General features: G+C 42.3%; 1 protein-coding gene across 1 annotated transcript; it reads left to right on the top strand.

Annotated features, from left to right (window-relative positions):
- The first annotated feature begins 471 nt into the window (after nt 1-471).
- TMEM14C (transmembrane protein 14C) lies at nt 472-10,242 on the top strand. Its single transcript, XM_083187935.1, has 5 exons — nt 472-636; nt 5,032-5,108; nt 7,618-7,719; nt 9,247-9,334; nt 9,967-10,242. The coding sequence occupies exons 2-5, from the start codon at nt 5,033-5,035 to the stop codon at nt 10,022-10,024; spliced, it is 324 nt and encodes a 107-aa protein (XP_083044061.1). The 5' UTR covers nt 472-636; nt 5,032; the 3' UTR covers nt 10,025-10,242.
- The last annotated feature ends 2,921 nt before the right edge of the window (nt 10,243-13,163 follow it).

Raw genomic sequence — 13,163 nt, 5'->3', positions numbered from 1 at the left:
ATGTGCAGCACATAAGACCGTGAGATGCGACATTCAAGCGGCGTGGTTGCGCATCGCGTCAAATGGTACACATTTTGTACATACAATCATTCGATTTATCGGCCAGATGAGGTCGAAATCGAAGGATTGTATACAATATCTCACAAGTGTATGGGCAGCATAACAGTTAACCAAGCCTTTTTACGTCACTATTTAATATAGTTCAAATACGCTACAAATATGCATATAATTTACAGGATATTTTATGTACATTCTTAATGTGGAAACCAGTGTACACTGTGGTCAGCATGCTGCTCCAAATCTGCACAGCCACATTCTTATGCTAAGCTAAAATCAATATATAAATATTATACAACAATGGTTGTACGACTGTATCTCCACTAATAATCAGCACAGCCACATGTCGCCCTATCATGGGTGGGGTGGGAGTGGCAGTAGGAGACAGACAGTTACTCAGTCACATGACCCTGCCATCGATCATGTGACCACCCCTGTCCTCCTCTCCCAGTGGTGGTGCGGTGCGGTGCAGTCTGCAGTGCTGTGTGTGTGTGTGTGTGTGTGACCTGGAGCTGCAGCCCTCCCACAGGTCAAGAGCAGTGCAAGTACATACACGATCGGCGTCCCACCTACTGTCAGGTGAGTGTGAGTGGATGCTTATTAGCCAGGCCAGCGACACTGGCGGACGCCCCAGGTATATCTGCAGCCTTGTGCAACGCAGTTCTGGGCACACACACACCCGTCCAGTATTACTGGCTGCCCCCCGTCACCGTGCACGTGTGTGTCTTGTGCATGTCTGCTGTGCAGGATAAGGGCAGGGAGATGTCCTATCAGCACTGAGGGGTTGCCGGTCTGTTTGTGTAGGCCTGGACCTGGCTAATGAGCTGTCAGTGTGCTTCTATGGGGCCAAGCAAACTTCTTGAGGGACAGTGCACTGCAGCAGACATTCACTTGTTATTTATGGCCAGTAATGAGTCCTCAGCAGTAGTACATGTAGGGGAACACGTTTATGGGGGAAGTATTTGCAGCTTTTGTCGTAGTTTATTCTGTAAATTGGTAACAAGTTATTATGATAACATTATGCACACATTCTTGCTGTAGGCCACAGGTTCTCAAACTCGGTCCTCAGGACCCCTCACAGTGCATGTTTTGCAGGTCTCCTCACAGAATCGCAAGTAATGTAATTAGCACCACTTGTGGCTCTTTTAAAAAGTGTTAATGAGTAATGACTGCACCAGCCAGGTGACCTGGAAAATGTGAACTGTGTGGGGTCCTGAGGACCGAGTTTGAGAACCCCTGCTTTAGTCTGGCCTTTTATATAGGGAATTTCAGATATTAAGGCCCTAGGGTTCGCAACATGCGGCCCTTCAGCTGTACTGGAACTACACATCCCATCATGGCCTAATAGCAAACTGTGGTAGGACATGCTGCAATGTGTAGTTCTACAACAGCTGGAGGGCCTCATGTTGAGTGTCTTTCATTTCCATTGTTGTTGTTGTGCAATGAATGGCAACCTAATCTTATCTAACCTATTATAATTGGTAAACTGCACAGACGATACATTCCTGTATGCTAACAGCATTTTTAAACCATGTTTACTTTAGAGAAAAAAAAAGCCAACAAACATAAGACAAATTACATATAGATAAACTGAAAATAGAAATCTGGTTTATACAACCAAACAAATATAATTGGTTTGACCAAGTCACCAGTGGCTTACTGATGTGTTTCGAGTCGCTGTGGGTTCTTCTTAAGGCTAGCCCACAGTGGTTTTAAATGTCGGCCATCCACTGGTGACTTTTATTTGTTGGATCAGGACTTTACCCAGCCTCAGCCTTTGGAGCCTAGCAGGGTGTATGCACCTTCAGAGGGGATATGGTCATTAGGTCGACACAAGCATTAGGTCAACATGGGCAAGGTTGATATTCAAAAGGTCGACATTGTTTTTTTTTGAGCCGACAGGTGGTATCTCATGCCCTACCACCATACCAATAAAATAGTGTGCCGAGCATGGCGTGCGCAGCGGTGCTACTTTTCGGTGTAGATGACGACTGTGTTAATATTTCGGTTAAAAAAAACCAACATGTTGACCTTTTGACTGTCGACCGTGCCCATGTTGACCTAATGCTTGTGTCGACCTTGGGCATGGGTGATTTCATTAGTACCTGCTCAATAAATTTAATGTAGCCATCTGGTCTCAGCCATGGATATTCTTTTTTTTTTCCGTATACTTTTTATTGTTTTCAAAAGATGAAATTACATCATGATAGTACAATACGCCACTTGTGCGATACAACACACAGATATGGCTCAGGATTACACAGAAAAATGATACATAGACATATATAGAGTAAGCTGTGCCCAGCAACAAAGAAGAGAGAAAAGAAAAGAACAAAACAAAAAATAAGAAATTCATTTGAGGACAGTGAAGCACCCCCTTGCATAACACTTACAGTATACTGATCGAGCTATACCTGTGAGAATACAGGGATATATAGCACTCATTGGAGCAGATGTATTAAGCCTTAACAAGAGATAAATCCAAGGGTGATAAGGAGAGATAAACATCCAGCCAATCAGCTGCTAACTGCCATGTTACAGGCTGTGTTTGAAAAAAGTCAGTAAGGAGCTGATTGGCTGGACATTTATCTCTCCTTATCACCCTTGCATTTATCTCTTGTTAAGGCTTAATACATCTGCCCCATTGTTTGTATAAGAGGCATGATCAATTTTATAGACCAGACTAAACAGTATTAATAGCTGAATGTGGGATATACCTGGGGTTAAAAGCAGCATGCGAATGCTAACTAACCTTGGTCTGGCTTCGGCGAAACATCTTCCCCTATATAATACCCCTTTTAGACCAAAACGCCAAGGCGCACCCGGCTTTTTGGACCCTGGTTGAAGCCGGGTGCGACCCGGTGTTTAGGGACATTTACACTGGACGGGCTTAAACGCCCGCACCCCCCTCCTGCCCCTTCCCGGCGCTTGAAGATGACAGCGCGATGTCATCTTCAAGCGCCGATCGACGCCGCCGTATCCGGAACGCTGCTGCGGGCAGCCCAGCACTAAGGTTAGCTGCTAGGCTGCCCCCAGTCCCCGCGCGCACCCCCCCCGCCATTGGACAGGAGGTGAATGGATGCCGCACACAGGCATCCGTTCACCTCCCTCCCCCGCCGCCGCTGCTGTCTGCAGAGTATAGCAGACAGCAGCGCCGGCTGTCAGTGTCAGACTGACAATCCGTCCAACCTGCGGACACTGCGGTCCGCAGGTTGGACGTTCCCCATTCATGTAAATGGGAGCCGGGTCATCCGACCCGGCGTTCCCATTTACACCGCCCTCTACCCAGGTCCTAGCCGTGTTCTACCCAGGTCAGGACCTGGGTAGAAGTCCCGTGTAAAGGGACACGGCGTTAGGGATTTACACCGCCGAAGATCCGGGTCTGACCCGCCGCTGACCCGGATTTTTCGGCAGTGTAAAAGGGGTATAACATTAAATTGAGTGATTAATATGAAGATCCCTACCCTACCTGAGATATAATGCATATTCAAATAGTTACATCGCTACGTGTGACTACCCAGTGTAAATCTTATAATAAATTTAATTAGAATAAATTTCCACATTGCAATATTATACAGTAACACCTGTACAAAAAGCAAAGCCTGTGTGCTATACTTAAACCTTTTACAGACAATATAATATAAAATGGATATTCTTAATATGTGTTTTTAGGGAGCGTTGAGGACCGAGTTTGGTAACCACTGTTACTACCCAATGGAATGTTAAGCTTTAGCTATGTATTGTGCTAAATAAACCTGAGCCCTATCTGCTGCCAAGAATTCTTAGTAGTACCATATCGGAAGCCTGGTGTTTATTGTATCACCCTGCACCTTTCAAAACCAGTGCAGTTCCTCTTTCCTGCCTGGGGTGTCGCTCTCTGCTGTAGACTGTACTAGATGCACCAAAGCAGACAGCGACATGCCAGGCAGAAAAGAGGAACTGCACAGGTTTTGAAAGATTCGGGGAGCTAGAATGAATAAGAGAGCAGTGGCTCACAAACTTTCTTAAATCACAGCGCCCTAGAGCAGTGGTTTCCAACCCTGGTCCTCAAGTACCCTCAACAGTGCACGTTTTCCATCTCACCCAGCAGGTGCACTCATTATTCAGACACATTTTAAAAGATCCACAGGTGGAGCCAATTTTGTCACCTGTGATTCTGTGTGGAGACCTGCAAAACATGCACTGTTGGGGGTACTTGAGGACCAGGGTTGGGAACCACTGCCCTAGAGTGTTAGCATTTTTGCGCCCTTTGGCCAAAAGGTGATACATTTGGGAAAGCATTAAATTGTTCCTACCTTTCATCCTTTGTTTCAGTTATGTGGTGATGTACAGAGCTTCTGGTTGTCCACATGTTTTACAATTGGCAGCTACCAACTCTAGGTCTGCTTATCACTTTGACCATAAATAATTGTGTTTTATTCTTGACCACCAACCCGTGGAACCACTGCACTAGAGGCCAAGGCTAATACTATAAGTAGCCACATTTAGTGCCCATGTAAATGTGGGGTACCCAGCTATTTACTCATGACATGAAATGTTTCAGTACTTCCTCATCTTTGTGGCCACCTCTTATGTTCCCTCGCCACGCTTTGGGCTCGGTGACTCACTAAACTTCGCTCGCCACAACTTTTCTAAAGGTAATAGATGTGGTGTGGACACAGGAGGGTGAGCAGATTTGTTACGGTTCCCTTGCCAGAAATCCTTATGTAGCAGTTAAGTCATGGCTAACGTAATTGGCGTAGCGGTGGCCCCAAAGATGAGGAAGTACCCATGTATCTATCTTCATATTTGTTTTTTCTTGCCAGATGGTAACATCAGGACATAGCTTAGTAAAGTGGGACACATGTGGACAGACCTAGGACAAAAAAAAGGAAGGGGACAAAAAAATAATCAGAATCGTGGCAGTTGGGGCCTTGACTGAGCCTCTTTTATGTCCTGGTTATACTGTTCTAACATAATGATATTCTGTTTTAGAATGGGCGTAGAGTGGTTTGGTTTTGGATATGCAGCTCTGGTTGCTTCGGGAGGAGTCATTGGCTATGTAAAGGCAGGTATGTATTTGTGTGGTGAGAATCTTGTCAATATTTTTAAAAACAATAAATCTTATAAATACTCATGTTGTTCTGTACTATAAATCTAAAAGTCCTATAGTCTGTGTAGTGAAAGTACAAATTGTATCTCCCGTCTAGAACGTCATTAATCCATTAATTAATTAGGGGGTGTTTGGGTTAGGTGCTAGGGGGGAGGGTTAGGATCAGGCTGGGGGAAAGTAAGTATACTTACCTCACCCTTGTCGGGATTACCTCCTTCAGGATGCTGGAGTCGGTATACTGACCGCCACTCCGCCACTCATCCGTATGTATCCTGTTACAGCAGCTTTTGAATACTATGGAAATAAAGATCTAAACCAAGAGCACCATCACATGAATTGGCCATTTATATGCACCACATTTGCAAGTCTGTACAATGCTTGACATTATTCATACATACTTGATTTTATCGTATTTGATAAAAAATTATTATAAATTTCCTTTATAAATTGCTATTCTAAATATTAATTGCTCTCCTGTATAGATTTTGCTATTTATACAAGCATATTTACCATATTTTTTTTATAGTTCTATGTATGTATTGTTTAAATATTACATTGAACTTTTAATGAAGCTATAGACAAAGTAATACGTTTACAGTATCGAGCTTACCACTAGAGGTCAGTAGTAGTCCATATTTCTGAGGAGATTGTTATAATTTTTCTTATGAAGTTATTTATACAGTGCGCACATATTACACAACACTGTGAAGAGAGTATTTAGTCATTTGTTTCAGTCCCTGCTCTGGTGGAACTTACAAACTATATTACCTACCACATCTCACACACACACCTGGTAATTCTTATGCAAACCCAATTATGCTTTTTTAAATTATGGAACTAGAGTAAACCCATTTAAACAAGGAAGAACATACAAAATCCACACCTATAGGACCCTGATTCTGTGAGCCAGGAATTCATATATAAATGTTACATTTTTTAATGTGTATCTTCAAACTAAGCAAATTGTTGAGCTTTTGTAGTAGAATATTATTAACATTCTCCACAATCAATTGCTGGTAATCTCCCCAAAAGTGTTACATGGATGAAAAGTCCACTCCCGGAATATTAACGTCTAAAAAATAATTGTGAACTTATCTGCACATCCAATAGAATATTGCTCTATGAGCTGCAGGCACAAGAAAACAATTGAATTTCCCTAAAGAGTATGCGTGTGCAGAGATGGATTTAGGGGTCAGGCCCTAGGAATGGTTATTCCTTCTCTCATGCATTAGATTCCCACAAAATCAGCAGTTTTAATCAACATCAACAAATATTGCACAATGAAAGTAATTTCTATTCACCATTCTGGTAACAACTGAGTCTCTCTTGACTATGGGCGGTATTTAATGTGAATACCGGCGAGGTGCAGCGAATCCTGTTTAGGATTCGCTGCACATTCGCCACGTTCCGGAGCCTCGCTGGCTCCGGTATTCAACGAGTCAGGGGCTCGCTGTCAATGACCGGCGAATATGAGCTCCTGCGGCGAAAGCCGCAGGGAGCCTGAGGACGGTGGCAGGCAGAGAGATGGAAGTCTCTCTGCCTGCCCCAGAATGTTTGTGGGGGGGAGGTGGGCTCCCCGGGTGCCAGGCAGCACAGGCTGCCCCCCGGGGGTGCCAGCAGGGGACAGGGTATATTTACTACACCCGATCATGCATATGTAACGATCGGGTGCAGTGAATATATGAATATCTAATGCTCGGCTCCGGCACCCCCTGCTGGCTGGTCAGTGTAAAAAAAAAAAAATATTTGTTTTAAAATTAGATATATATTCATGTGCTTACAGCACATGAATAAAAATAGCATGCCCCTCCTCAGAATAAAATTCCTGATTTTTTGACACCAAATGTAAAAAACAAAACACTTTATTTTAAAAGTTCACATTCCACTTCACCATAAAAAGATAGCGATTGCTACTCGGTGAATCATGGCGAAAAAAACCTTGAGATGTATTCGCCATCTGGTCATTGAATAGGGTGATTCACTGTTTTAGTCAGAAATTCGCCTTACAGCACAAAATCGCCATAAAAACCTGGCGAATCAGCCTCATTGAATACCGCCCTATATCTGCACATTTTCAGTTATTGAGTTGCTACCACATCGACTGATTTAAAAAAATTAAGATACATTAGAAAGAAGTGGGGTTAAATTATTATCATAAAGATTTTAAAACCAGATTGTTTAGCATGTAACGGACATTGGAGCAGATGTGTTAAGCCTTAACAAGAGATAAATGCAAGGGTAATAAAGAGAGATAAACATCCAGCCAATCGCCTCCTAACTGCAAAAAACTCCGTAAGGAGCTGATTGGCTGGACGTTTATCTCTCTTTATCTCCCTTGCATTATTCTCTTGTTAAGGCTTAATATATCTGCCCCTTTATTAGCTATGTATTCATATTGGTACATTAACAGCGCTATTTTCAAACGTGATAATGACAGTTGTTTGTCTTCTTTGGTATTCTACTCTCAGGTAGTGTTCCATCTCTTGCTGCTGGTCTTCTGTTCGGTGGTCTAGCTGGGCTAGGAGCCTATCAGATGTCACAGGATTCAAAGAATGTATTAGTTTCACTGAGTAAGTTTCTAAATATTTATTTTTCAGCTATTATAATACACTAGTTAAAAGCCTGTCAAAATGACGGCTTAGACCTATCTGTTCCTACCTCCAATCCCTGTCTTCACAGCTCCCTCTGTCTGTATCCAGAAAGTTTGAAACATATCATTTTGGTTTCACTTTCTGTTAAGAAGTAATTTGAGCCATCGATTGGCTTCTAGTGGTCATTGGCGGTACTTCACCTCATAAAGGTGATGAGAATTTAGCTTTTAATATATAGGGATATCTAAAGTTCAGATGTGTCCTCATACATATTTGCTGCAGCTGCACAAAAAAGCCTCCTTGGCACACCAAGCTAGCATTTGGAGTCTTTTTAGCCTAAAATGAGTCTTTGAGGCAACGCAATGTAACGAGGACACACCAGGAGCCTCTGCTGATTATATTGATTTGTATTACATAGATCTGTGAGTGTCTCAATCTGCATACGAAGAGTGAGTTCTGTTGTGATACAGACTCAGTCGCTTGTAGATATATAAGGGTTGCGTATCACATTAATAAGCCCAGTCTCCATGTGTGTACTAGTTGCTTTGCCTTGCCACGAAGATGCATTTTTGTTCAAAAAACCAAACACGCTAGCAAAGTTACCGAGGACCTACAGGCTCACTGTGTGGTGTACTGAGATGTAGAACAACGCATATGTGTATATACATTCAACTATACATGAAATAAAAATAACAGTAATATCTTTTAAGATTGATTTCAAATGAATTTATGTATATAGAAACAACCTAGAGCAGTGGTTCCCAAACTGTGTTCCGTGGCACCCTGGGGTGCCTCAGGTTGGTGGTCCAGGACCAATTCAACTTAGTTATGGTCAATGTAATTGGCAAAACCAGTTCTTTTGGCTGCTAATAATAAAATGTGGACAGACAGGAGCAAAATCGTGTCCCTCACTACATAAATAAACCTAAAGATGACATATGAACACAAACTTTTGACCTAGTGGTGCCGTGGATAATATTCTTATACTATAAGGTGCCTTGATTCAAAAAAAGATTGGGAACCACTGACTTAGAGCAGTGGTTCCCAACCCTGGTCTTCAAGTACCCCCGACAGTGCACATTTTCCAGCTCTCCACACAGAATCACAGGCAAAATAATTAGCTCCACCTGTGGATCTTTTAAAATGTGACTGAATCATGAGTCCACCTGCCGGGTGACCTGGAAAATGTGCACTGTTGGGGGTACTTGAGGACCAGGGTTGGGAACCACTGACCTAGAGGATGACCGATTGCTTACTTGTTACAGATACTCCTACCATACATAATTGTTATGGTATTCATACACTGACACATTGTAGAAGGCGGACTACATTACAGTATCTTTGCAATGATGTACTGTTTATGCAAATGTACATTTTGTAAATATAACCTAAATCCAGAAAGTCGAATTTAATGCAAATAATTTGAAGCAGTCTTCAGCCATGACTGCTAGCTGTACCTGTAGAAGTCTCGTAGAACATACTGACCCTTCTTCCTTTATGTTCAAGTTGCATCTGGCACATTAGCGGGAGTTATGGGCTACAGATTCTACAACTCTGGAAAGTTCATGCCAGCTGGATTAATTGCTGGTGCCAGGTACGGATATGGGTTTCCTGCTTTGTTTGAATGAATTGTTGAAACTTAATAGGTGTGTGTGTGTGTGTGTGTGTGTGTGTGTGTGTGTATATATACTTTTCTAATAGCATTTACCATTATGGTCAGACTAGCCATCTACTAAACAGCACATCCTATTACTATGCAACTATCCTCTCAAGCTGGTTCCATAAGTATGACAATGAGTTCAGCAGCCTCCCAAAGTCACAAGATCTTGAACAATAGAGAAACCTTTAGAACAGGGATGGGGAACCTTCAGCCCTCCAGTTGTTGTGGAACTACACATCCCAGCCTTGTTACAGTTTTGCTATGTGGCCATGCTACAACTGTTGCAGGGAATGCTGGGATGTGTAGTTTAACAATAGCTGGAGGGCCATAGGTTCCCCATTCCTGCTGCATCTGTGTTTAATGCCCACACTATCCCTTGGGCTCATATATTGTTTGTAAATCTGGTACTAGTCAGTATAGCATCAGCCATTTACCTCACGGCATGTCAGGGGTGAGTGTCGTATATTTCCTTTGCCACATGAACAGACATGCAGTTTATTAGTACAGAAATTATTTATGGAGAATTTCGTGTTGTTTCTTACATTGTATTTTTTTCCACTCCACAGTCTGCTAATGTTAGGAAGGCTGGGACTGAAAATGTTGGAGAAACCTCATGAATCATGATGGAAAGGAAGCACAGAAAGTTACATATAGATGGTCAATGATCTGAATATACTTGTTTACTATAATCTCTCACTAGTTTTCTAAGTAAAAACCCGTTTTTACAAAGTAATAACTTGTGTTCTGTGATTTGTGGTGCATGTTACAGCCATTACTGAAATCAAGGTGGTTGTTGTATAATACTAATGAAAATCTCTTATCAAATAAACATTCAGCAGTCATGTATTTCTCTCTTCCTGTATTGCAGGCATAGTTTATAGAAGGTCGGTTTGCTGTCAGGCCAGGGATGCTGGCATGTAATAATACTTTAGGGCAGGCATTTCCAACCTCTGTCCTCAAGGCTCACTAAAGCTGGCTACACACTAGTAGATATTTGCAGACGGATTGGCAGCATGTTCTCCAGACACCCTGCCTGATCCTTCGGGATGGACAGGCATATCTGCATGCACCCGCCCACTGAGCTGTCAGTCACTGGCAGCTCCTGGCAGATCGTCCATACACACTGAACGATGCGCTGATATATATTAGAGATATCGAGCATCGGATGTGTTGCACATCTGACGCAATATACCTGAATGATGACGTTCAGATATATCACTCATACACACTGGCTGTTGGTGCATCAATATATCGGCCAGTGTGTACGCACCTTAACCCATTGAGTGTCAAAATAGGTGTGACAATTGCCAAGCAAACATTTTTATTCATCATCAGGACCTGTAATGTTTACCTTTTATAGGAAATATCTTTTGACATGCACAAAAAAAAGGACATATGTCCTTGCTAACCATCCTACAGAGAATTGCATAACGTATCGTCCTTTTTTTTTTTTCTCCTTTCCTTTATTTTTGAAACTATCCACCTTACCCCCCTTTCCCAATGAAAGCAGGACTGTATGAAAAGGAATGAAATTCCTTTACAAATTCTTTCACCAATCCTGAAACACACTGAACCTCAGAATCAATCATAAATAATGATGTCACAGACTAGAAAACACTGTGCATAGATCCATCAAATGAGAGAAGAGGTCATTAATATAACACCCCTCACCTTTATCTCATGAATATTCATTAGAGGTGCAGGTACTTAAAGAGCTTCCAGGTGCCCACCTGGTTGGTCCTGAGGAAGCTCTATGCCATGGGTCTTCAAACTGTGGCCCTCCAGATGTTATGAAACTACAAATCCCAGCATGCCTTGCCACAGTTTTGCTGTAAGGGAGTGTTAAAACTGTGGCAAGGCATGCTGGGATTTGTAGTTTCACAACATCTGGAGGGCCGCAGTTTGAAGACCCATGCTCTATGCGATATATATGCGTTGACCACACAAATTGTGTCCCTTCCCCTTTTAAATGCATATTGATCTGTACTAATCAATTTCTTCCTTACAGTGTGCACTTATATGGTCCCCGTGCCTTGCAGTATTGCCAGGTCAGAGACACGGTGTCGAACACTTACCGTAGTCTCCCCCATCCTCCCAGCACAGAGCGGTGTGGCGGTGTTTCACTGTATGCACCACCTTCACCGCCAGGCACAATCCTGTCCAGCTGCGGCGAATGCCGGGTTAGAGACATGTGTCTCTCACTCACTGTGGTCTCTTTCCTTTTCCCGGCATCTGACAGTGCAGCGGTGTTCCACTACACGCACTGCCACTATCTTCGCCGCCAGGCAGTCATCTGCTGACGCACGTTGGTGTCCCTGCTAGTGACAACACTGAGGTGGCAGGATCACTGTCCACTCAAAGTGTGTGCCGTTACAGTGAACAATACAGCATTACCGCACAGCCGCCCACTCGCTTGCTGGTAACAGCTATCAGGAGCAGTATACTGCAGTATAGAGCAGTTAATATTTTGACAGCTTAAATAGTTTAACAGTGGTGTCTAAACCAGGCGTGTACATATTTCAACCAATTTAACTCTGATAAAGAGTGCCTTAATAGATGCTTTGATCACCCCAAAGTTTAATATTGGAATTACTCATTTACACTAATACTAATTTTGATAAATTATTAATTGCAATAAAGAACATCTTGCTCTTCTGTGTGGATGGTATTACAACAAAGAAATAACTGGTTCTGTGTAAAGTAAAATACACCTACACTCCCATAACAGGACTAATAGATGATCTGCTTGCTGGATATTACTTGTTTGTGTAAACAAATAATAAATACCATCCATTGATCTCCTGTGGTGATTGTATGTACACTACTTGGCAAGTAAATATATAAAAAGGTTGTCATATGCAGAATTCTAATCTTATGCATGCCACAGAGAGTTTATAACTCATCAAAAAAGCATCACTGTAACAAACACCTAGCAGCAGGATACATTGTTTCATACTGCCTATGATGACAACAATATAACCACTCACTGTTAAATTCACAGAAGGAGGGTGAAAAAGGACAATCACTCCAAACATTTCTACATTGCACCGTTCACTTGTGATCAAACTGTCGCTGCCTACATATACATGTACAGTGGGGAGCGAAAGTTTGGGCACCCCAGGCAAAATTAATTTTAATGTGCAAAAAGCTAAGGAAAAATGGAAAAATCTCCAAAAGGCATCAAATTACAGATTCGACATTCTTATAACATGTCAAAAAAAAGTTTGATTTTATTTCCATCATTTACACTTTCAAAATAACTGAAAACAAAAAATGGCGTCTGCAAAAGTTTGGGCACCCTACAGAGTTTATAGCATGCACTGCCCCCTTTGGACAGCTGAGACCTAGCAGTGTCATGTATTGTTCTCAATCATCGTTGGCAGTCATCAGGAACAGTGGAAGTTAAAGCAAGATCTGGAAGACCAAGAAAAAAATCAGACAGAACAGCTCGCAGGGTTGTGAGAAAAGCAAGTCAAAATCCATGTTTGACTGCACGATGCCTCCAGGAAGATCTGGCAGACACTGGAGTTGTGGTACACTATTCCACTATAAAAAGATACTTGTACAACTATGGTCTTCATGGAAGAGTCATCAGAAGAAAACCTCTTCTACATCCTCACCACAAAAATCAGCATTTGAAGTTTGCAAATGAACATATAGACAAGCCTGATGCATTTTGGAATCATGTTCTGTGGACCGATGAGGTTAAAATAGAACTTTTGGGCCGGTATGAGCAAAGGTATGTTTGGAGAAGGAAGGGCAC

This window comes from Crinia signifera, chromosome 5, assembly GCF_055691185.1.
Source record: "Crinia signifera chromosome 5, ASM5569118v1, whole genome shotgun sequence".
In the NCBI taxonomy this organism is placed as follows: Eukaryota; Metazoa; Chordata; class Amphibia; order Anura; family Myobatrachidae; genus Crinia; species Crinia signifera.
The sequence above is the reverse complement of the archived record's forward strand: the minus strand, read 5'-3'. Positions and strand labels throughout refer to the sequence as shown.

Coding starts and splice junctions, on each gene's coding strand:
- TMEM14C (XM_083187935.1), top strand. CDS start 5,033: ATGGGCGTAGAGTGGTTTGGTTTTGGATATGCAGCTCTGGTTGCTTCG. Junction 7,720..9,246: donor GAATGTATTAGTTTCACTGA/GTAAGTTTCTAA, acceptor TTTATGTTCAAG/TTGCATCTGGCACATTAGCG. Junction 9,335..9,966: donor GGATTAATTGCTGGTGCCAG/GTACGGATATGG, acceptor TCCACTCCACAG/TCTGCTAATGTTAGGAAGGC.